Below are 22,166 nucleotides of genomic sequence, written 5' to 3' on the forward strand. Positions count from 1 at the left end.
CATTCTTTTGGCTTTGGTCTGCTTACTGAGGTGGAAGTTACAAAAAGCAGGATGGATTAAATGCAGTGCACTGTGGTTGGCAGTCAGTGGGAATAAGTATGCAACACAATTGCTTTCGTTATGGGTTTAGGAGTGTAGTAGCAACAAGAAGTGCAGTTATTTGTGGTATTTGTGGTGTTACCTCTGTGGTAAAGAGTGGTGTTTTGCTTCCTGCTTGTGTTTGTTAAGCTTTAAAGCCTGGCTCTTGTAGTCTCCCAGACTTCCCAGTGCTACAGGTAAAACTAGTTCAAAGCACTTTGTTAGATTTCCTTGATGGAGTAAGTCAAATTGCTAGCAGGATATGTTCACAGTAATGTGCTTAGGTTTCTAATGCTTTCGTTTTCTCCCAGTACTTTTTTTTTTTTTTTGAATCATATGCCAAAATACAGACTGGTTTCAGTGAGAAGCACTCTGCTTTGTGGCACACACACATAAGAAAGACGACAGCTTTTTCAGTGAATTGGAAAATATTGAGCGTGTATACCAACTTTCTGCTCTTAAGGGTACAAATGAGCCAGATTCATTTGTCAAAGCATAAGGTTCAGAATGGAATTACAGCAGTAGCACTCTTGATAGCCGAAGTCTAGACTTCGTATACAAAGGAATCTTTTCCGCTTCATTGCTCCTAAGCTGCTTTTAAAGCAAGTTTTGATTTTAGTTTAGACCACATCTTCTCAAATAATTTAACTGGTACTACCACTGCAAGCCACTCCCCACAAAAAATACTTGTGGGGCTATGTAGGGATCTTTGAGGAACAGCTCTGACTTCAGACTGACTTGGCTTCTTTCTCCTGGTTGCTGTTTACCCTGAACCGGTTGTTGTGTTGCCGTGTTGGAAAGGACTGCGCAAGGATGAGAATACACAGTTGGGAGGCTGAAGGAAAGTGGAGCCCATAAAAACTCTGGCCTCACATTAGAGGCTCATCTGAGAATCATCTGATTCTCTTTTGATAACTAACAATACAGCAATCCTTGGTTGTTATTTAGAAATACTGAGAAATGTCAAAAAAAGATTTTTGCCCATCTTGTAATTTACAAGCTACTTGAATAGCTCCAGTGTACCTGATTTTAATAAAAGAATAGCTCAGATGGTAAGAGAAAAAAACAGTATGAATTTTTATTAGTTTTTGTTATATGGGTCCATTTGGCTTTAAGGCTGTGTCCACCCTACCACAGTAAACTGTGCAGACAAAGTAAAATCAAGATTTTGGTGTGCCTCCTGCCTCCCCAGACTGTATTCAAGTTGTCTTGCCATAAGGAGAAGCTCAGCTCAGTACAGCACATGTATTTGCCCAATACGTTTGAGCACATTGCCTTAAAGTTTGTTAGATTATTTTCTTTTTTATTGGCTTTTTTCTCCTCCTCTTGCAAATTGCAGTGCTGATGTGGGAACATGAACTTGTTTGCTCAACCTACCTTCTCAACCCTCCTCACCCTGCAAAACAGAAATTGTTGCTGGTCACTGGTTTGTATCCACATAACTTTTTTGACCTCAAAGGTTTTCAGTGAAGGGGGCAAACATCTGTTTTCAGACTTCTTAAAAGTCCAGGGGAGGCATACTGTAAGTTCCAAACCACTGTCCTGGAAAAATGTACTTACTTAAAGGAAAGAGGCTAGAAAAGATTAAGCAGGGGGTTTACTTTGCAGCAGTTGTTTTGAACTGATCTTTCCTGGAGTGCAGTGTGTTATTCACCTACGGCAGTTTCACTCTGGCTGCTTCAGGGCAGGGCGGGTGGCTGGGTCTTGCCTGGGTGCTCCTGCTGTCTTCTTGTTCAACTTCGTGTTCTTGGTTGAAGTGGCTCATGCAAACGGCTCACAGCTCAGTGCAATGCTCGGCAGCAGTGGGAGCATGAGGCTGAGGAAAGTAAACACGCTGACAGTCTGGTGTTTCCCACAGTTAAATGAAACTGCACCTTTAGTCTCTGTGATTGCCGCACAGTCATCTGACTGCAGATGGAGGGGCAGCTTTGTTATCTGGGTAGGAGGATCTAACTTCAGGCCACTGTCAAGAAGCACTGCTCACCAGGCCTGCTTTTCTGCATTCTGAGAAAAAAAAAATATTTTCATTGGTAGAGTTGTTTTTTGCCAACTTACTGCCCTATAATAGGTCATTTTGCAAACTTACCAGTGTTAGCATAAGGGGAGCAGAACGAGCACATGACAGTGAATGGATCCACCCTGGTAGCAGCTGTCACATTGGCACAGCTGTATCATAAAACATGCTGTAAGTTACCTGTGCAAGGAATTAATGGATCTACTAGTACATCTTACATGGTGTCTTGGCTTTGGTGGCAAAACTCATAAAGGAGCTGCTGTAACTACTGTGTCTGTGCTCCTGTACCCCCTGTAGTTTGCTGGTCTGTGTTGTGTTGTGCCAGTTACAACTGCATACTGCAGGACTGCTCTGTATTCTGAATAACTGAAATTATAAAAGTAGCCCACTTCATACTTTTCTTTTCAGGTTGTTTTTTTTTTAACCCAGATGGTTTTCATGAGGCAATTTGTAATGTGGTCCTACACAGGCTGCCATCTGCAGAACAGAGCATCAGATGAGAACAGGAAGAACTGATTCTGTGAAAGGTGGGCAGGAACTTCTGCAACCAGCTTCTTTGTTGGCAGTGAAGAAACTACATCTTCACCATGTAGCATTTATTCCTGACAAACTTCTCCATGTAGACAAACTTATGGTATTTAAACTGTACTAAATGTGCTGACATTTACAGCTCTATGAGTAGGAGTGCTGTGGTGGAAAATTATTCGAAGGTGAAGGGAAGAGCTAGCATAGCCTTTGCTGGATAAGAAGCTACAGGATCTGCAACAGCAGAAGGAAGCTGAAATCACATGATTCTGCAGACACTGGGAAAAGAACTGTTTTCAGTATTAAGAGAATGGTTATTTCAGCTCTGTCATCTATACTTTGTTTCTTCAATTTTTTTCTGACTTATGCTTTTGTCATTTTCCTTGGCAATCTCTTTATCTTGCCAACCATGAACGTTACGCTGTCGGCATACAGGCTTCTAATAGATTTTCAAATACATTTGCTTCTGAGATTGCTGATCTCTGACCCAAAGCAGAAAAGCAAGGAAGGCAGGGAGATTTTGGACTTGTCTCTGTTGCTTTAGTTTGCCTGGTTTTCCTCCCTCATTTCAGTCTGAGGTAGCTTTGTGGATGGCTGTGTAATTGCTAGCATTGTTGTCGGTCCCAGTAGCCCTAGGGGTTGCAGTACTTGACCAGAACTCCTTGAGGGTTGCTGTGCTGTCCTAATTTAGATGAAATGTTAGAAGAGTTGAAATGCCTTTTTTTATTATTTATTTATTATTCTTGTTCTGTGCAAAAATGTGGTAATTGCTCTGAATTCTTTCTTAGTTTGGTGACAGTGAGTCAGATTCTTAGCTGGTATGTTTGGCAAAGCTCTCTTGAGTAAGTGCAGCAGTGCCATTGTGCTTAGGTTGGGGATGTGTCCCCTTGCTTCTCTTCACAGGGTGTGGAGCCCTGCTTACTATTTGAATTGTTTGACCCTCATCAGGGCAGAGCGAAATCTTATTTTCTGTCCGATGCAAAGGGGTTTGTTTTAGTAGTAAAACCCTTTCCCGTCCTTTGCTGCTGTATGATTTTAAAAAGTTTTAATTTTAGGTGTGATGGAAGCAGAATTGATCTTTCCTTAAAGAGAGCATTTAGAAACAATTTTCATGCTTTCTTCATGCAATGAAGTATTGAAGAACTGGGTGTTGTGTAGACTTGTAACTGTCTCCACTATCCATGTGCTGAAGGACTGTGCAAAATTATGATAAAGCAGGTATTTGAAGATGTCCACAATTTGATCCATATTTCTAGTAGTTACTCAAGTATGTGTGGTCACCTGAAGCATTTTATCAAAAAGCCGAGAAGGAGTTCTGAAATTAGGGAGACTGAGGCTGAAGCAAATAGGAATTTGTAAATACCAGTATTTCAAAACTCTTGGTATTATTGATTTGGATGCTTCTGCCATTTCATGAGCATTGGCCTGTATCACCTCAGCAAGGAAGTCAGTGGAGTCATGGGAGATCTACCTGGTCTTTTTATCTGAGGAGGGAAGGCAAATGCTTTGTCCTTTGGAATGAGGAGGACTAAGGGAGTGTAGAGACCAGTGTTTTCTCTCCTAGGGCTCTTGCCAAACTCAGGTCATTGAGCCGTGGACATAATGCCACTTGAACAATGGATTTACTAACTTCTGGTAAGACTTGTACAGCTTTTTGAAAACCTGCAGATCCGAGTAATAGCATGAGACACAAGGAAGCCTTGGTCACTGTTTTTATATGCTAAAAATCATGATTGGCATATGCTTTTGCCTGGAAAAAGTCTGTGTTGGTGTTGCAAACTGCTTTTAAGTGTCTTGGCTTCCTTGAAACAAGCTGTTTGAGGAAAGAGTGCTACAGAGTTAACATGCTGTTTTAACCACACACAACTGTGGAGCAGGTTTTGAGCCCAGCATGATGACTGAACATTGGTCTGTTTTTCCTTCAAATTTTTGCCACTGTTAGTGCACTTTAGAAAATTATTTTATTTGAAATTTACACACACTAAATCTTAAAAAAAAAGCTATGTAGAAGCTATGCTGAGGTAAAACACTGCTTAGGGTATTGTGCCTTTGCTGTATTTTTCCTTTCTTGTTCTCCTATTTTTGTCTCTCCGAAAGTCTATCATTATGGAAAGCCATAGTTAAAGCTTGGCTCAGCCCCTTCTGTCCTGGAAGACTGAATTGTTCTTAAGGCAAACTGATTTAATTGTATTTCAACGGCTTCCTTTTTGCATTGTTTGTTCCTATTAGGTAAATGGTCCCGGTGGGGATAGTGTCTTCAATACCTTGTATGGTCCAAAGCGTTATATTTCAGTCTAATTCTGTTAGCATTACATTGTGCTAGAGCAGAAAGACAATGGTATGCATTGGAGTTTTTTGTAACGTAAGCAAAGTTTTCTTTAGGGTTATTTTGGTCTTGGACATACAGTAACTCTCCCTGTCCATGCCCTGAATGTGACCATGTTAAAAGAACAAATTGATGCTGAATGTGGACGGCACCAGTGTCCTGAAGCTGTGCTGTAAGAGCGTCTGGGAATAATTACGTAGAAATGCTGGGGATAGGAAGCCGTTTTTCTGAACAAACTTCTTTTTTCCTTGATCAGTATCAATGACTTTGAACCACAGGGGATGGTTCCAGGAATTGTCCTGCAATAATGGTGCTTTGAAAAACTGCTTTTAAATTTGCATTGCAACTGCAGGGCTCTAAACTGAGGGATCAAAACTGAAGCCATTTTTTGATTTCTTTCCATTTTTTTCTGTTAAATGGTTACGTGTCACTCCTGGTTATCAGTCTCTCCTATGAGAAAACATCCTTCATGTTTAACTGAAGAGTTTGCAGCAACCTCTCCAGATCACTTGTCACACTGAGGGCAACCCTGCCTTGCACAGGCAGGCTGCTGCTGTAAAATGAAGTCATCCCTTGCAGCCTTGTCTTCCCCCAATCAGGTCTCTTTTATAAAAGGGTTTGGAAAACCTTCCTCCGTCTTGCCTGGCCCTGTTTCCGAAGGGAGTTGTCGGTAAGCGGGGCAGGGCCTCGGGCCTTATCTCTGTTGTCAGAGCTGCCTGGTAGGTGGCAGCGGGGCAGCGCTTTTCGAATGAGACTTTCCTGTGCTGAGGGAGGCCCTTGTTTTTTGTTTTAACAGCTTCCTATTGTTTGAAACAGCAGGTTGTCCCCTCCCACGCTATTCTAGCTCTTTCCTCCTTCCTTAAATAATTTCTCTGTGCAAGTATTACTCAGAGCAGTTACTCTAGCAGTGAGTGCTCTGAGAGTTTTCCCAACTCACTCTGATATCCAGCTTTTGTTGCAATACCAGCGTGGAGTTCACACAATAAACAGAAAGTGGCTTCTGAAGGTAGGTCTTTCTGATTTTTAAATCTGTTGTTTTAATTCAGTGTCACCACTGCTGCGACATGACTTTTTTTTAATTGAATCCAGGTTGTCATAGGAATTCTCTCCTACGTATGGTATTGAAAGGTAGAAATTTCTACTTTTCAGTGTGGCTTGCCTTTGTTTCTAAGATGCAGAGAAAGAATATTGCTTCAGTTTGTTAAGAGTTTTCTTTTCAATATTCCAGTCCTGCTGTTAAGTGGTGTTTCATATGTGCACATTTTATTTATGATGTCCTACCTGTGTGCAGAGGCACTTTCTAAGCCATAAGCTGCCTCTGGTCCACCATACCGTAGGTTCTTCTATCTAATAGTATGTGTGATAAATTTGAAGATAAAGTGAGTCACAATCTCTTCTCACCTTCATGATTGTCGCAGCTGGAAGGGATGTTGGCAGTTCGTTTCCAGTCCCACTTACTTTACAGTGTAAATATTACCTAGTCAGAAGCTCGCTAGACTGTTTTTTTTGGTAAGTTAGATGTGGTTTTCCTTCCTTCTATTCGTTGAATTCTGTGTTAGAAAGTTGATAATGAAATGAGGTACTAAATGTAGATAGAGCTTTTCTGTTATTTTAATGTTTTGATTTATAAAAGTCAACTTGCTTCATCTGGTTTCCTGCTCCTCTGCCTTCTGTAAAGTGTCTTGTTTCCAAAATTAGTAATTTTTTTGTGATTTTTGGAAGTCTATCACTATATTCCATACGTCTCACTGCTTCAGCTTAACAAGAAGTACATTTTTATTTAAATTTATAGATTTAGGAAAAACCCCCAAAACTTCACACTATTTTGATACATTTGGTGACACTAAGCAGAGGTTTTAGTTCCACAAAATGATAAATCCGGTTCTAGAGTTTGTCATCAGAGGAGGTGAGGGGGGAATAATCTGTGTATGTGTTCAGTACTCAACATTCAGAATAATAAAGGTTCTGCTTGTTCAAATGCATTCCAATTTTTTTTAAGGAATAAATTCTCAGGCAGCTTAAAATAGACCAGGATTACAAAGGTATTGATCACAGTCTGCAGAGGCAAGGTTTATCTGATCCATACCTGGAAGAGGAAGTCCCACTCTCCTTGCCCTAACATCTTGATAAACTGATTCAGGTTACTAACCCAGTAGCAAATAAAGTAAGCACTCTCCTTCCCTCCTGGCATCCTTCCAAAAGTGCTAATGTTGTGGACTGAGTTTGCTTATGTGAGCCTAAGTGTGAACTGCCCTCCCCAGAGCACTTGCATGGAGAGAGAGAAGTGCCCTCTTCACTGCAGTGGTAGCCCTGAGATTTTGGCTTCCTTTGGTTATTTAATAGGGTTACTCTCAGATGATGCCTGTCTGAGATATGTCCTTTATGTCCTTCTTCTAGTACATTTGAACTTTGTGGAGTTAGAGAAGCCTTAGGCTTTTTTCTTTTTTTTTTAAATTGGCAGTTAAGAAGCCTCTTGGTTTTTTTGACAGAGAAGTGGTGCAGTGGACCACAGGAGTTTTCTGAAGTTGTTAGTTTATAATGTAGTTATGCCCATAGGCATAACTCGTGGCAGTGGTCTCAAAGTTTTAGTTGTCTTATAAACCCAAACAGGATAATTCCAGGTTAAAGAGTTCTCCGTTTAAGGCCAGAGAAACACGACAAACAGCCTGAGGAGCGAAGGAAGCAGACTGTAGTGGCTGTCAGGATGAACAATGGTTTTGGCACACCTGCTGCTTTGCTGCTGAGCTTCTCCGTGCTTGGCAGGAAAGGAGTGATTTGGAGGATAACCAGATAGTTTTGTAGATGTTTTTGGGATGTTTCCATCTTCTCTGAGGGAGAGAAAACAGAAGCACTTGCTTTATAATGTAACTAATGGCTGGTGAAGGCTGGCACCATCAACTTTTGGGGAAGGATTTAATAATGCACTTACAGATGGGAAAGTCAATATTATGCTAGAGTCAAAGATCCTTAGAAAGGAATACAGGGAGACTGACATACCATGGGAAGGGGGAATAGTGGGATATAGTCACAGCAATGTGTTAGAGAAATTTATGCTCAGACTACCCTTCTGAATAATTATAAACATAATCAAAAAGCAAAATGAAGAGAGCTGGAACAAATGCATTTCAAAGAAAGTTTTGCAATACCACAGTTTTTGATTCCACCATGAGCCAACTGATGTTAATCAGTTGCTGTTTCTCCTAGGAGTTTTCACAGATATAAGATATGAGACCAGATTACTTATTCCAAAGAATAGTATGTCACAGCCATGTCATTTCATCCATTTTCCAGTTCTATCTTTTCAGGTTCTGATGCTCTGGATCATAATAATAGTCTTTTTAACCAATGTGGAATTCCATGCCTGTTAATATAGATTTTATCTGAAGCTTCTCATGTACTTGATTTCACAAGAGGATGTGAGTTACTGTTGCTGCCCTATATTGTTGAGTACCTGGGTCACCAGAGTATGTTGGAATTGAAGAAGTTGGGTGAACTGGGAAAAAATGAGAATGCCAAAAAGCCAGAAAAACTTCCTTCTAGTTTAGCAAAGAAAAAAATATATAGCACCACACATTTTGGCTCAAGCTCAGAGTAGTTAAGCTTCAAATAGAGTGACTTCAGTTCCGCTTGACTAGAAATGTAAGATTTTTCCAGATCAGCCACTTAGTTGCATGTGTGCACACACATATGTGTATGATTTATTTTATTTTCTTAATCACAGAGGAAGGATGCACAGACTCTTAATCTAGATAAAATATTCTTATTTTTTCCTGTTTCCCTTACAGGTGTGTGTATAAGGAAGTGTGACTTGTTGTAATGCTGGTTAAGCAACGGATGATAATAATAATTATAGTAATGTCTGAATGCTTTCTTCTAGTACTGAAAAAAATTTTGTAAATGATTTCTCAACATTTATCGTGGTGTAATGACGTGACTGAAAATACCATTGTGGTGTAGTAACTCTTCTTGATAACTATAGCTGTCACAGATATTGCTTTCTCAGATGTCAGGTGATTGTTCCTTGAAGCCTGGTTATTCTGAGGGAGAGGACTTTAAACACTACGGTGTTTGCTTTTGTCCTTTTATTGCCTTGCTGGTGTTCTGGTTCTATGTCTGTGCACCAAGTTGCTAATGCAACAGTTGCATCTCTTCAGGGCTTCTTGTGTTGCCAGCATTGTCTAGGGAATTCTGGGGAAAACAAGTTCTATTGTACAGCATTACAATGGTTGTAGAGGCGAGCCTGGAGCAATATCAGCAGGTCTTGCACTAAGAGGATTTGGCAAGAGAAGGTGTGGGCAGCATGTGGCATGTGACTGCTGTACAAGTGGAAGGTGAAGACTGCCCTGTGACCAGCTGTAGGAGATCCTGGTGTGGGGGATGACTTTGTAATCTGTACTGGAGTAGGAAGAAGCAAGCCTTAGAGACTATTTTGCATTGCTATGGCAGGATGTGGAGTTCTCCACAGGGTTTGAGGTAGACATTTCTAACCCTTCTCCTGTGGTGAGTTCCTAAAAGACTGAAAGGATTTTAACATCACAAAAGCTGTATTTTACTTAAATAGTACTAGAAATTTTGCTTTTTTAAAAAGAGAAGATTGAAAAAAACCTAGGGAAAACAAAATGAAACTAAGCTTGTGTGCAACTTTGTTACCACCTATATCTCAGCTTCCCAGCCAGTCAGTCACTGAGTGACCCCAGATGTCTTACCAGAAATGTTGTGCCATGTCTGAGATCAGCCATACCCTGCAGTCCCTGGAGCCCTCATCTTTGAACACCCCTGATCTCCCCAAGAGGGAAGATGGGGCCGTACCCGTGCCCCCAAGGGTGATGTGTGGCACAGCCACACTCCTAAGAATCACAGACATAATTAGAAGCCAGAAACCAAATGCTTACATAAACAGTGTCATCCTGAGACCCAGTTACTTTCCCATTCCCTGTTGCGTGTGATGGAGCAGAAGAACCCCTAGAGCTGCGGTTGTCTCTTGCCTGAGACCTTTCCCCAAAACTTCTCTGTACTCCAGCCCTGTTCCCTGAGGCACTTTGCTTTAGGGGTGACACACATCATTGTAGGCTGGGCATTTTTCTCTTCAGGGGAAAAAAAGGTGAACTGAGTACACAGAGTAGAACATATGAATTTAGGATAGTGTGCTTTCTAAATTTCATGTGTTCTGTGCTGGACTAAGCCAGGAGCTGTGTAATCCTTTGTGTATGTGGTTTTTGCCAGGCACATGTGTTTAGTTTCACAAGTGATTTTGGCCATCAGTGCAGGATGAGATTTGGGAGAGTAACAGAAGTAGCTTCTTGCTTTTCTGTAGAGCTCAGACCCACAGCAGCATTGAAACTGAAAGGAATTAAACGAGATCTCTAAGTAAGCATCCTTTTATTTAGAGGCTGAAATCCTATTGTGATGTTGAGCTAGACTGCAGTTTTCTGTATCTATTCTTTCAGTGTTGAATTTAGTGGCTTTAACATTTGTTGTTGGCTGGGTAATTTACAGTACTGTCAGGTCAGGCCTTGTTTTTGTATATGGGGGCATGTGTACATGTGCTTAAATTTACTCCTTTTCATTCTGTTTTAAAATAACAACAGCAATAAGTTCTATTAAGGGTGTTTCCACATGTACCAGTTTGTTAAATGTATTATAACTTCCTGGGCACCTTAATAATTCTGTTTTAATTTCATCTTTAACAGGCTTCTTCCAGTTGCAAAAAAAACTCTTGTGACTTACCTTTTCATGATCTTTTTCTGGCAATGAGCAATCTGCAAGTTATGCAGAAGGACTCCTTCCAGGGTATATACTTGCTCTTGAGTGCTTCCTGTTTTGTTTTTTTGGTTGGTTTTTTTTATTTTTTTGTAGGGAGCTTCTGGTGCCACTCAGTAGGGTCATTTTATCGCCAGGCAGAGAAAAAATAAATCAAAGCTGTTGACATCATTCTTCTTTTTCTTACCCCAACACCCAACTGGTCTGTTCAGCTTGTATTATACTGCATTTGCACAGCTTCTGCTTCTGTGACCCATTAGGACAGAGCCTGCCTGTGCTTAACAAGAGTCTCTTTCATGCTTTGTGGATCTCTCCAGGCCACAGCAGGACACAAAATAATCCCTTTTGCATTTGGTAGTTTCACGGTACTTTTCTGGTGAAGATGAAATAACCTTTCTGAATGAAAACAATAACATCATCTCCATGAGCCTGGTTTTAATACAAGGTACTTGTGTCATTGTTTCTGCGTTTTATAAAATGAACAGCATTTTGTTCGGTTTTTTTTTTTCCCTCAGCAAATTCTTTACAGACTTTAATACCTTAAAATCTTGGGAAGAGTTTTATAGGCTCTTTAAATCAATATGGAAGTAGTTTCTTATGGCAGCATCTGGTAAGACTTAGAGAACCAGTCTCTTTGAATTGTAATTTAGAAATTTGAGTTCAGACTTTGAATTCAAAGAGGCCAGAGTTCTGTGAAAATTAGTGTGCAAATCTCATGGCTTCACCTTACTATTAGTTCTAACATAAAATGAAAGATCTGTATTTCAGAAAACTTGCTTATACAATCTGCTTTGACATGTGAAGTTTCCGTCTGTGTATACTATGTGTATTCTCTAATATTTGAGTTTCTGAAGTGTGTTTGATGAATATACTGTGTATGATAGTCAAGGAATCTTTTGACTGTTTTAACCATTTACTCCAACTTTAACATGTTGAAATAGGTTAAACTTGGTTTGAAGACACTTATTACAACTGCTTGATTAACAGATATCAGAGTGGTTTTGTTCTCCAAAATATTTGTTCTAGTAGATCTTTCAGAAGATGTCTTATACCAGAAGAATTTAAGCAATTTGTCCATTTGTAAGAGGCTTCTCAGTGACAGTAAAATTTCAGGTAATGGAGTTAGCTGCACATCCTGTTATACAAGGGCTCCTTTCCTGTATTTGCAAGAATCATTACATGACCTTGCCTGTGTTTGATGATTAGCTGCAAGTTCAGGACTGTTATGAGTTCAGTTGTCATTACCCTCTTCTTTAAAACACACAGGGCCCAGTAAAATGGCTCTTTACTTGATGAGATTGTGTGGTGGAATGAGTCTGCAGCTGGGGAGAGGCCCAGTATGTCCATGGCTGTTGGCTCAGCCAGCAGTGGACCAGTTGGCCAGGTCAGGTCTTGAAGTGCAGGAGCCACAGGGATGCCGTGGCAGCATATGACAAACACTTTTATTTGCTACTTTGGGATGTAAAATTCCAAGGTTTGATCATGTCTATTTGCTCCCTGTTTAGCAAAGGAAAAGACCCAGCTCACCAACTTGCAGAGAGAGTCTTTTCCTCTATAATTTCCCTAAATGCCTCAGTCAGATGTTTTCTTCTCCTGGTCTCCTGGTTGTACAGAAAACAAGAAATGAGGCTTAGAGTTCTTCTCCCCCTGCTTGTCTGTTCCTGGTTGTTAGTGAGGTGTGTGGTGTCATGGTATGTTTTCCCCAACCTGTTTGTTTGTTTTACTCTTTCCATATGCCGTTAACTGCTGTTGGATATGGAATGTTTTGATTCAGTAAGCTTTTTCTTGTGGTATGTGGAAATGTTTTTCCTACTCAGGTTTGGAAGTCTTCTGTGGGTTTTGTGGCAAAATGCTTCTGTATCCAGAGCCAAATGAAGCAAAACCGAGTTTCCCTGTTCCTATTAGTTATACTTCTTCCTCTAAAACTAAATAGTAATGATCTTAAACTCAGCTTATGTGTGCTTGTGCACACTCGTGATTCTGCTGAAGTGTTATTTATAACTATACAGCACAGATGATTGCTTTAAAAAAGAGAAATAATCAGCATGTTGTGGATGCTGGGTGCATGGTTTTATATTTTTATGTGAAGTATGAATCTGTATAATGTTCTGCAGTGTAGCAGTGCTCCTTCTGCTTGTCAGTTTTAGCAAAACAGGGGGAAAAATTATGTAAGTATCTAATACTGGGACCCAGCACAAGCACCATAAACTGCTGCTCACTCTTTACTCTCTGTTTATATGAGTTCCTCTGAACTGCTTTAGTTTTGCAACTTGGTATGTTATTAGTCTGTCAAGAACATGAGAGCTGCAAGCTATCCTGATATGTGGTAATGGTGGTATAGATAAAACACACAATACAGTGAATTAATAGTTTGAGAATAATCTAGAACTATTCTTTTAAGACCAAATACTATACTGAGCTAAGAGAAAAGAGGGAGGGAATAAATGCTTTTATGGTACTAACAAATACATTGTCTGGCCCCAGCTGTTGATCACAAGTGAGGTAGGATTGGTTGCCCACCCTTTGCGGAGGTTTTCACAGTGGTATCAAAAAGTCCATTAAGTGCTCGTGTTCAAGAAACTGATATCTGCTCTGGGTGTCATCTTTTCTCTTGAGCACCATCTGGACACAACAGTATTTGAGATTCTGAACATATCAATGGAAAGAACTATTTTTCCCACCCAAAAACTCTCCATCTATTTGGTGAAAGTCTGTTGCTGCCTTTGCTTAATCTGCATTATTTCCTTTGAAATCCAAGTACTAATGGTGCCTGACTTCTTCTGTTTGTTGGTTTTCTTGCAAAATCCATTTCGTTTGCTCATGGCTGTTATTCTATATGGATATTTGTGTATTAACACATTCAGTTGTTCCAAACTTAACTGAAATCAAGGTATAATAAATAGAGTTTAATGAAACAGGGGGTTGTGGTGCTATAATGTAAAGAGTATGATTTGGGAGTTGATAGCTACTGATTTCTGTTTTAAGCTAGGAATGGGGTGTGAAGATTGACAGGAAAACTCATAGTTATAACAAGGTAGCAGTTACAGTTACAGAAGAGGAAGAATTTTTCTGTTCAGCAGGGAAAATCTGCAAGGTCAGGAAAAGAATGGCAGCAGGATTTAGGATTTAAAAAGTTACCAGTCAATAAGCCTTATGTTGTTGGATACTACTGACTACTTAAAGCTTCTAGGAACTCTTAAGTCATTGTTGGGCTGGAATTTATAAGCCAAAGTGGAAAACTCTTGTTTTCTTGGGTCAGTGGTGTTATAGGAAGAGAGATGAGGTTTATTTTTTTTTGTTAATGAGATGCCATAGGAGAAAGGGCCTTGAAATCTTTTTGCAGTAGCTCATGGCTATGTAATACAGAATTTTGCAGTCAAAATGTTTATATCTGGAGGCTGAATCCAATACTGAATTCATCTTGCAGCTCTCTTTGGAAAGCCAAGGTGAAGTTTGAAAAGGGAATAACTGGCAGCTGAGTGTTCTCTAGAATCAAACTAGAACCTTCCATTTCACCATATGGTTGGCAGCTGCCCTGTTCCTATTTGTCATGATTTTCTGTGTTATGCAGGATTGATTGGTGATGTTTAACTGCTTTTGAACACTTGCATAACATTTGAAGCTGCTGTGTTTTTTCCCATTTATCTAAACTCCACAAGTTCCATGTGGAGTGGGATGAAAAGCTGGCTTCACCCCCCCTTCCTCCTTGTGAAATGTCTAGCACCAGGTCTAAGGGAACATAGGGTGTTTTTTAAGTGCAGGCTTGGGAGAACAAACTTAGATTTCATGTAGAAAGTAATACCAAACTTGAGAATAAGCACGTTGGAAATCCAGGTGTGTTAAGATGCAACTTTTATTATCATGTATGGCAGTCTTAAAAGAGCTGCACAACTGTAAAGGGGAGATCTGAAGGGCGTGCAGATTGTTTTGAAAGGTTTGAATTTCCTTAAGGTTGGGCAGACTTTCTTAATTTTACGTATATTCTTTCCTTCTTCAACTCTCAGAGAAAAGTTGCTGAGATAAGCAGGGCTGTGTAATATAAAGGGGGGCTGCTGCTTCCAAAGGTTTTCGGAAGTAGGCTCTGGGTTTGTGTGCCTCCATTCCCTGTAACCTTCACAGCAAATGCATGTGCTGAAAGTACCGCGGTGGATGAGAGAAGTGGTTATTAATATCATGCTTTTGATATGAGTGAAAGTTTTATCTGGGGAGTAAAGTGTGTTTTGGCAATAAGCCCCACACAAAGTAAATAATGTGACATTTGCATCTCTAGTTCTGGCCTCCACTTTCTCATTATTTGGCTTCTGACAGAAGCCCTTTATTACTCAATTATCCCAAACCGTGATTTTATAAATTACAGTGTCTAAGAAGAGATGCTTTACTCCAGAAGCTTCTAGATCATCTTGCAGGCTAAGTTATTGTTGATCAGAAAAGGCCATAATGCTGGCTTTAGATAAGTAGACCTGTGTGTTTGGCCTTTTTATTTATTTATTTTATTTGTAATTTACCTTTGAATGATTGTCATATTGTATTAGAGCTCTTTACTGTATGAGTATTAATGGCTTTTCTTATTATTTGAAAGCCAGCTGAATAGTTTGAGTCTTCTTAACTGCTTTATGAAACTCTGGACACGGCTACCCTACTGTCCCAGTAGCTCTATAGGATAAGTGACAATTCTGAACAAAAGTCTATATGGTTGTAAGTTTGCACAGAACACAGGTGTTTATCAGCTGAGGTCCTTCTTTCAGGAAGGGCTGCAGAAAAGCCTTTGTAGCCTTGGGGGAGAACCTGCAGGCATGTAGGAAGAAGCTCCCTTGAGCCTGAGAGGTAGAAGGTAGAAATTTTCAGCCTTCCACCATCACTGAACCTTCTGCAGTTCAAAGCCAATGACTTTCTGCTGCTGGTTTTTTTTTTTTTTTTTTTTTTTTTTTACTGTGAAAGATGCTCTTTAAATAGAGTTGGCTGACTGTCAGGCTTAAAATCAAATGATTCAGATTAGGTAAGTGTTTGCAAGATTTCATTACACTGTTTTAAGAGGCAGTCCACTGGAGTCTTATAAAACCCATGAGCATTTTGGATGAGGCAGTTGGAGAACTGTATCTGCTGTAAAGAGTATTTTCATGCAGTATGAAGCTATACTTGACCCCAGGAGCTTGCGGAGTCTCACTTTGGGGTGTTTCTGCAGAATGTGGTCTCTCCATCCCCCTTGCTGGTCTGAGCAGATAACAGGAACATATTTGTTTTCATATTTCATGGGTTATTTATTGGTTTGAAAAGTCTGTATCAGAACAGACTCTTTCTTCATAGAATTGTTCAGTTTTTTCCTTCCAATCACTGTAGAATCAGTAAGCTGTCTACAGTAATGCAAGCATTCCCACTTCAGGCAGCTGTATTCCCAGAAGGCAATTTGACCCATCGGTGTCCTGATTACAGGATCGTGGTTGGTAGCTGAAAAAATACCTTGCTAGTGACCAAAATTAGATCTTTGTTATGCTAGTTTGCTTGCTGTTCTGTCTGCTCCTTTCAGTTTTGTTTTCCATTATCATGAAGTTATCCCTCAGAAATGGCCTTTAGTGTGTCCTCTGGGAAACCTTTAATCAGGTTTGAGTACCCCTACTCTCTGAAATAGCACATCTGTGGATTTAGGGAAACTTTTGTTTTTAGTCTTCACTCCGAGATCATTTCCATGGTCTTTACTAACAACTTTTAGCCAAACATTTGGATAATTACTTTTGCATCAATTAAGTGGAAGGATTGGTGTTTGAAAGAGCATTTGTCTTAACCTTCGAAAATTCTGAGTATATTTTCCAGCAAGATTCTGTGAAGTTAGCCTAAGGTCTCTGATCCTCAAAGCTTTGTTGTAACTTTACAGCACTTGAGAGACTGAGAATTGTGCAATAGCAGAATAAAAAAGAAGGAAGACCAGTATGAGTCTGTTGTGGGCATGAGTGGCACTGTAAGGTGCTGTCAGTTCCTGGTTCCACCCAGTGGGCACAAGTAGCACAGAGCCAGGTAATTAAGTTGTTCCTTTAAGAGGAAAGAGTGCCAAGTGGGTGTAAGCTTGATAGGAAAAGCATTACAGACTCATCCCCACCCCTTTTTCCCAGCATTGCAATCAAGACTGAGAAAATGCATGCATAAAGCAGAAATTTTTTTTCCTCTGTTGTCCCATTTCTGCTGTCAAAAAATTCTTGGTAATAGAGATGAATGGAAATCTAACATTTTGTAGTTGTACTTTATCATCTAGGTGTGCATATAAATCTGTCCAGTATTTCTGGCTAGCTAAGAATCTCAAAAAGAAGAGACATCCTCAAAGAGGAGGAAGCCATCCCCTCTTTGGTTGTGCAGCAGCTTATGTCTGTGAGGAATGTTTACCTTTGAGGTCACTGCCTTGTTCATTCTTTTCTTCATCCAGCCTCGTGGTTACTTGGTATTGGGAACTCTTTCCATCCCTCTATTTTATTTCATCACCTTCAAGATTGAATTTAAAGTGACTTGCAAAGCTGACTATCTTTTTGGGTGTCTAAACTGTAAATGAAGGTCCTAATACCGATAACTCTGCAATTAAATATAATTAAATCCATGCAGAAGTTAGCAAATACTTTCATCATTGCAGCTACATGGAGAAAGTGTGTTCTCAAGCCTCTAGTTCTAAAAACTTTCCCTCTAGCTGGGATCATTCTTGTGTTTCTTCAGTGGAAGAGCCACACTGTCAGAAGCCATCTGGGCGAAAAGTTTCACCAAACCGCATTGTCTTGGACATATCTGTCTTTCTTCTTTTCTTGTTATGAAAAAATATTTAAATAAGGGATTTAAAAGCTGGTTCTCACCATTTAGGCTTTCAGAGATGTCGCGGCACGGGAAGGGACAATTTGCCCTTAACACCATTAATTAATCCCTAGCACCAGAAGAGGTGGTAGGATCTTGGGGATGAGGAATCTCTTCTCTAAAATCACACACGTTCACACATTGAAGCATTTACTTTGCTTAGTGTTTTGAAAGTTTCTTTAGAAATAAAGTAATGAACAGTAAATTCTAGACTTCCTGCTTTTATTTAATAGTGTGATAAATACTTAGTTGGTGGTTTCAGCCATACCTAGATGCTTGTGTGGTACGTCTTGTAGAGTGCTGTGCTGGCAAAGGACAGCATCTCCTTTCCTGAACAGGTTATTCTAATTCAGCCATGTTCTAATTCAGCCATGTGCCTGGAAATGAGGGTTCAAGCAATAGCCTAAAATGTTTGGAGAGACATGAGACTGCAGTAAGAGAGGGATGTTACATTCCCCTCCCCCCCTTCAAATGAACTGTGATAGTGGGACCTTGCCAGAGAACAAAGGATGCAAGTTGAGATGTTATGTTTCTTTATGATTGATTTAGCAAGGGAATATGGGGATGAACAGGGTCTTGAAATCTTGTGTGGTACGTCTTGTAGAGTGCTGTGCTGGCAAAGGACAGCCTCGCCTTTCTTCAGGCCAGAATTACATGCTGAACCATGGCCAGCTTTGCTTTGGGGGTGTGTTGCTGGAGTGATGCCCCATGCCTCTCTTGTCTGCTCAGCCTATCTCTGCAGCTCGGAGCCTTCCCTGGTTCCTGAAGAAAGCTGCTACCAAACAGCATGAATTGATGGGATAAGCTAGAATGTTGGGTTTACTTTTTTATTATATACTCTTTTTCTTAATATTTTATTTACTCATTATTATAACATTTGCATAACATTTGTTTAACATGAGCTGGTATATAATGTTAATGAGTTTTTTAGAGTTTGGTACAGTGTGAAGCTGCCTCCAGAGATCTGGTTTTGTCCTAACTGGGTGGTTACCAGCTTCAGTGTTTTCTGCTTGTTCATAGCTTTGCAAGGTCCACGTAGCCAAATGAGCAAACTGAACTTGCTCCTGTGAGCGATCATGGCCAACGTGTGGTAAGAAGTCTGTCCTGCTAAGCCTGTGCAGTTGCAGTGCAGGTACTAAGCTTGCACAGATACTCTGAGGGTTTGGGCCAGCTCAAAGTAGTCTTGCTGCAACGACAGCGAAGTACAAAGCCTATAATCTTGATTCTGGTTCCAAGACAATAAAAAATTGTATTCGCTTTGTCATAACTGAGACAGCTTGGCTGAAAAAGTACTTAAAAGTTAGTTTTACAGCCCATTTTGAGAGCAGAATCTTGTTTTGAAGTTCACTGAATAGGTGCTGGTCTCAGCTGTGCATCTTGGGCATGTTTTGGATTGCATTTTTCATTTTTTGTAGGTGCTGCAGAAAGAAGACAGTGCTTGACTCAGTGGTTTTTGTGAGGCAGCGCTGCCTGTCTTGGCTCATTCCTTGCAGCGTTCTGCTCAGTCTCTGCGGTGCAGGCTTAACCATTGCACCTATTGCAAGTGGTGTTGGTTTATAGAGATCCCTGTTGCTTGAAACTGAATTAGCTCACAGGGTCTGGTCGGCTCATGGTTCATTAAGGGATTGAGCAAAGAAAGGGGGCTGAGGGTGAAATTGCTTTGAAATGAATCCTGTGTGTAGGTTCAGCGCTCAGGAATGTTGTGCGACAGGCGTGGTAATGGTCTGTGTCTGCAGGCTTGCAAGCACATCTAAAATTTTGCATGGCACATTGGCAACCAAGAAGACTATTCATCTGTATGTAGATATTTGCCTGCCTTACAGCAATGCTGAGACTTCATTAATATTTGTAGAATGCATTTAACAGAAGTACAAAGAAAATATTACTAGAAGGGAATGTGTTAGGCTGCTGTAATCCATTTGCAGATATTGAGGAAGTTCTTTTCTGTGTTTTGAGAGAAGATGAAGAATTTGTAATTGTGAGGAAGGTGAAAAATGTACCTTTGTGGATACCCAGGATATCTTTGTAAAGTATTATTCTCTTAGTTAATTTTGCTGATGCACGAACTCTACATATGTCTATTTTGTAGTGACTTCATGCTGCAATTAATACTTGAGTACATTTGGATTAGAGTCATCTTGCTCATACTAGCCATAATAGGTAATTTCAGTTGTTATTAGATGTATCAAAAATGGGATAATCCTAAACGTCATTGGGAATGTCCAGAAAATATTATGCAAGTTTCTGTATGTATGGGTGGACTACACTTGTAAAACTTTATAAAAGTGTTTTGCCATGAATCTCGTAGTTCCTCTTCCTAGGGATTTCTTAAATAATTCTGGTCTTTTCTGCATTTTTGGCGATGAGGGAAAAAGTGAACTTGCCATGGGAAGAGCAGTTTCTATTGAATAATTCTTCTGACTTCTTCAGAAGCATCTGTGTCTTTTGGAAGACATATCCCATGTACCTAGATTAAGCGGCATTTTAGACATACACAAAGTTTCTGGTGGTGAAAGTTTGGAGGCTGCTTTTGTTCTGAAGAGAGCTGTGGGCTACTGAGTCAGGGATGAGCCTTGTGCATGTCTTCTTGGCCTTCCAAGTTCAGTGCAAAAGCCCAGTTCTGGGGTGGACAGCACGTGTTCACAGAATCACAAATCCTTGTACAACTGCTTGAATGAATGAGAGCTCTTAAAAAAAATTAACACTACGGGATTGTAAAGGATATGTATGAAAACTGCTGTGGGGTTCACTTGAATGTTGTATTTTATTTTTTTAATCTGACTTCCTTCTCTAACCCTTCTAACATACTCCAAGCCCCCTTGCTTTTACATGCTTTTCTAGTAATTCTCTGTTCAGTATTTTGTTTTTCGGGTGGAGGAAGGTTTATATTTTTTGCTTTGTCTCAGAAGATTTAGTGTATTGTGGGAGGTGAGGCAACACTGGTCTTGGCAGAACACCGCAAAACCAAGAGAGTAATTAAATGACGCAAGCCTTTGATTATTTTTCTCTCTCAAGCTTTCTGGCACGGCTGGGCATTCCGATTGCAAAAGGAGGATCAAGAGAAGAAATTTCTAAAGATCGCACGCAGAATTAGAAGAACTGTGTTGGAGACTTTCTGCTTCTTTACAGCTCTTCACTCTCAAGTTCTGGAATTGCTTCTTTTTCCCCTGTGAGGATAATGTCTCTCTCATCACCCAAGATAGATGTGACTGAAAGGGAGCTGCCAAGGTTGCGGTTTGATTTTGGTTTCTTTGCACCCTTACTAATTGGATTTTTCCCATCTTCTGCAGGAGGATTATAGAAGGATTACAGAAGCTGGTTTTTTTGGGGTGTGGGAGGTAGCTGTTGTTTTTCTTCCCTTGCTTCTGGGACCTCCTTGACTTGCCATTTGTTACTGCCTGTTTGGAAAAGGGAGAAGCAGCATAACAGATGAACTTGCATGACCATGGATTCCTTCCCTTTGCAAACGTTGTATGTGGCTGCTCGTAAGAGAGGTTTTTGCATACATAAACAGCAAATGAAGAATAGCATCCCAGGCTGGATTTAAAAGAAGCAAATTGTGTCCTGGCAAAAGGATAAATACAGTTAAAACTATAGTTTAAAGAAGATTGGATGTTGTTCCAGTTTCAAATTTTTTGAAAGGAGGGGTCTGATCAAGTCAGATATTCTGCCAGCCCAAACCTGCATTTTCTACAGCTGAAACTGGAAGATGTCTTGGAAAAGAAATTACTTTTCTGTGGGTCGGGGGAATGTGCAGGGCATGTTTACTCCACGAAATACCACCTCAATAGCACCCAGTAAAGGTCTCAGCAATGAACCAGGACAGAACAGTTGCTTCCTGAATAGTGCACTACAGGTAAGAGCATAGAATAAAGAATGTTTCTGTCTTTGCCCTCTGTCTGTTGCAGTATTTTCCTGGGCTTGACTGTGGAACAAATATAGCCAAGCTTGAGTACCTAATTGCTTATGGGCCTGGATAGAATAAAGCTACATTTGGAAATGCAGATTAGTTGAGTTATAGAACAGTTTTTGTAATTTTCAGGTTTTCTTGGTGAAATGAACGGCATATACATAGACATCATTTACTGTACTTGAATGTCTTGTGTAAACTTGTAGTATGTCAACCAAAGATAAAAATATATGTAGAAAATTTATTTTAAAATAGTCGAATATTGCATAGCTTGTAATATGTATACTCCTTAAAGTAAATTTAACTTTTTTGTTGAACCAGTCAGGTTCAAGGTTTGATAATGCCTATACAAGATCTTTTTTATGTAGTTCAGTTTTCTTTCTAACTGCTGATTTGTAGCTTAGTTTAAATGATTGAGTGTTTACCTTTTGATTTAGAAGAAAAGCTTTTTCCAGTGCCAAATGCAGTGGAGTGGTTTGGCTGCTATAGAGATATTGTCACCATTTAGATGTTTTGAATGTCTGATGGTTGAGATTCAGTTGAGCAGAGTTTAAAACCCCTTCTCCACATCAGTTTCCATCCCTTCTTGTGGCTTGTCTGTGCAGCACAGACCGTGTCATTGTGGGTTTGTTTTTCTATTTCCTTTTTTTCCTATGGGCACAATCAGGTTCTTGACTAACTTCAAGCTTCCAGATAGCCCCCATACAAATATGTATACCTATGACCCT

General features: G+C 40.0%; 1 protein-coding gene across 9 annotated transcripts in view; it reads left to right on the forward strand.

The window, feature by feature from the left end:
• USP54 (ubiquitin specific peptidase 54) overlaps nt 1-22,166 on the forward strand; it is a 96,061-nt gene that overhangs the window by 25,343 nt on the left and 48,552 nt on the right. For 8 of the 9 annotated variants that reach the window (XR_001873519.1, XM_017807133.1, XM_017807139.1 and 5 more), the window contains exon 2: nt 20,544-21,384. Coding sequence is in view for 8 of the 9 variants with exons in the window: in XM_017807133.1 (XP_017662622.1) it covers nt 21,238-21,384 (147 nt within the window). In the remaining variant the exon portion in view is untranslated. Of the gene's footprint in view, nt 1-5,836; nt 5,950-20,543; nt 21,385-22,166 lie in introns of those variants that run through there. The other variant, XM_017807134.1, reaches the window with a different exon arrangement.

The sequence above is a fragment of the Lepidothrix coronata genome, unplaced genomic scaffold (assembly GCF_001604755.1).
Source record: "Lepidothrix coronata isolate B3197 unplaced genomic scaffold, Lepidothrix_coronata-1.0 Scaffold17, whole genome shotgun sequence".
In the NCBI taxonomy this organism is placed as follows: domain Eukaryota; kingdom Metazoa; phylum Chordata; class Aves; order Passeriformes; family Pipridae; genus Lepidothrix; species Lepidothrix coronata.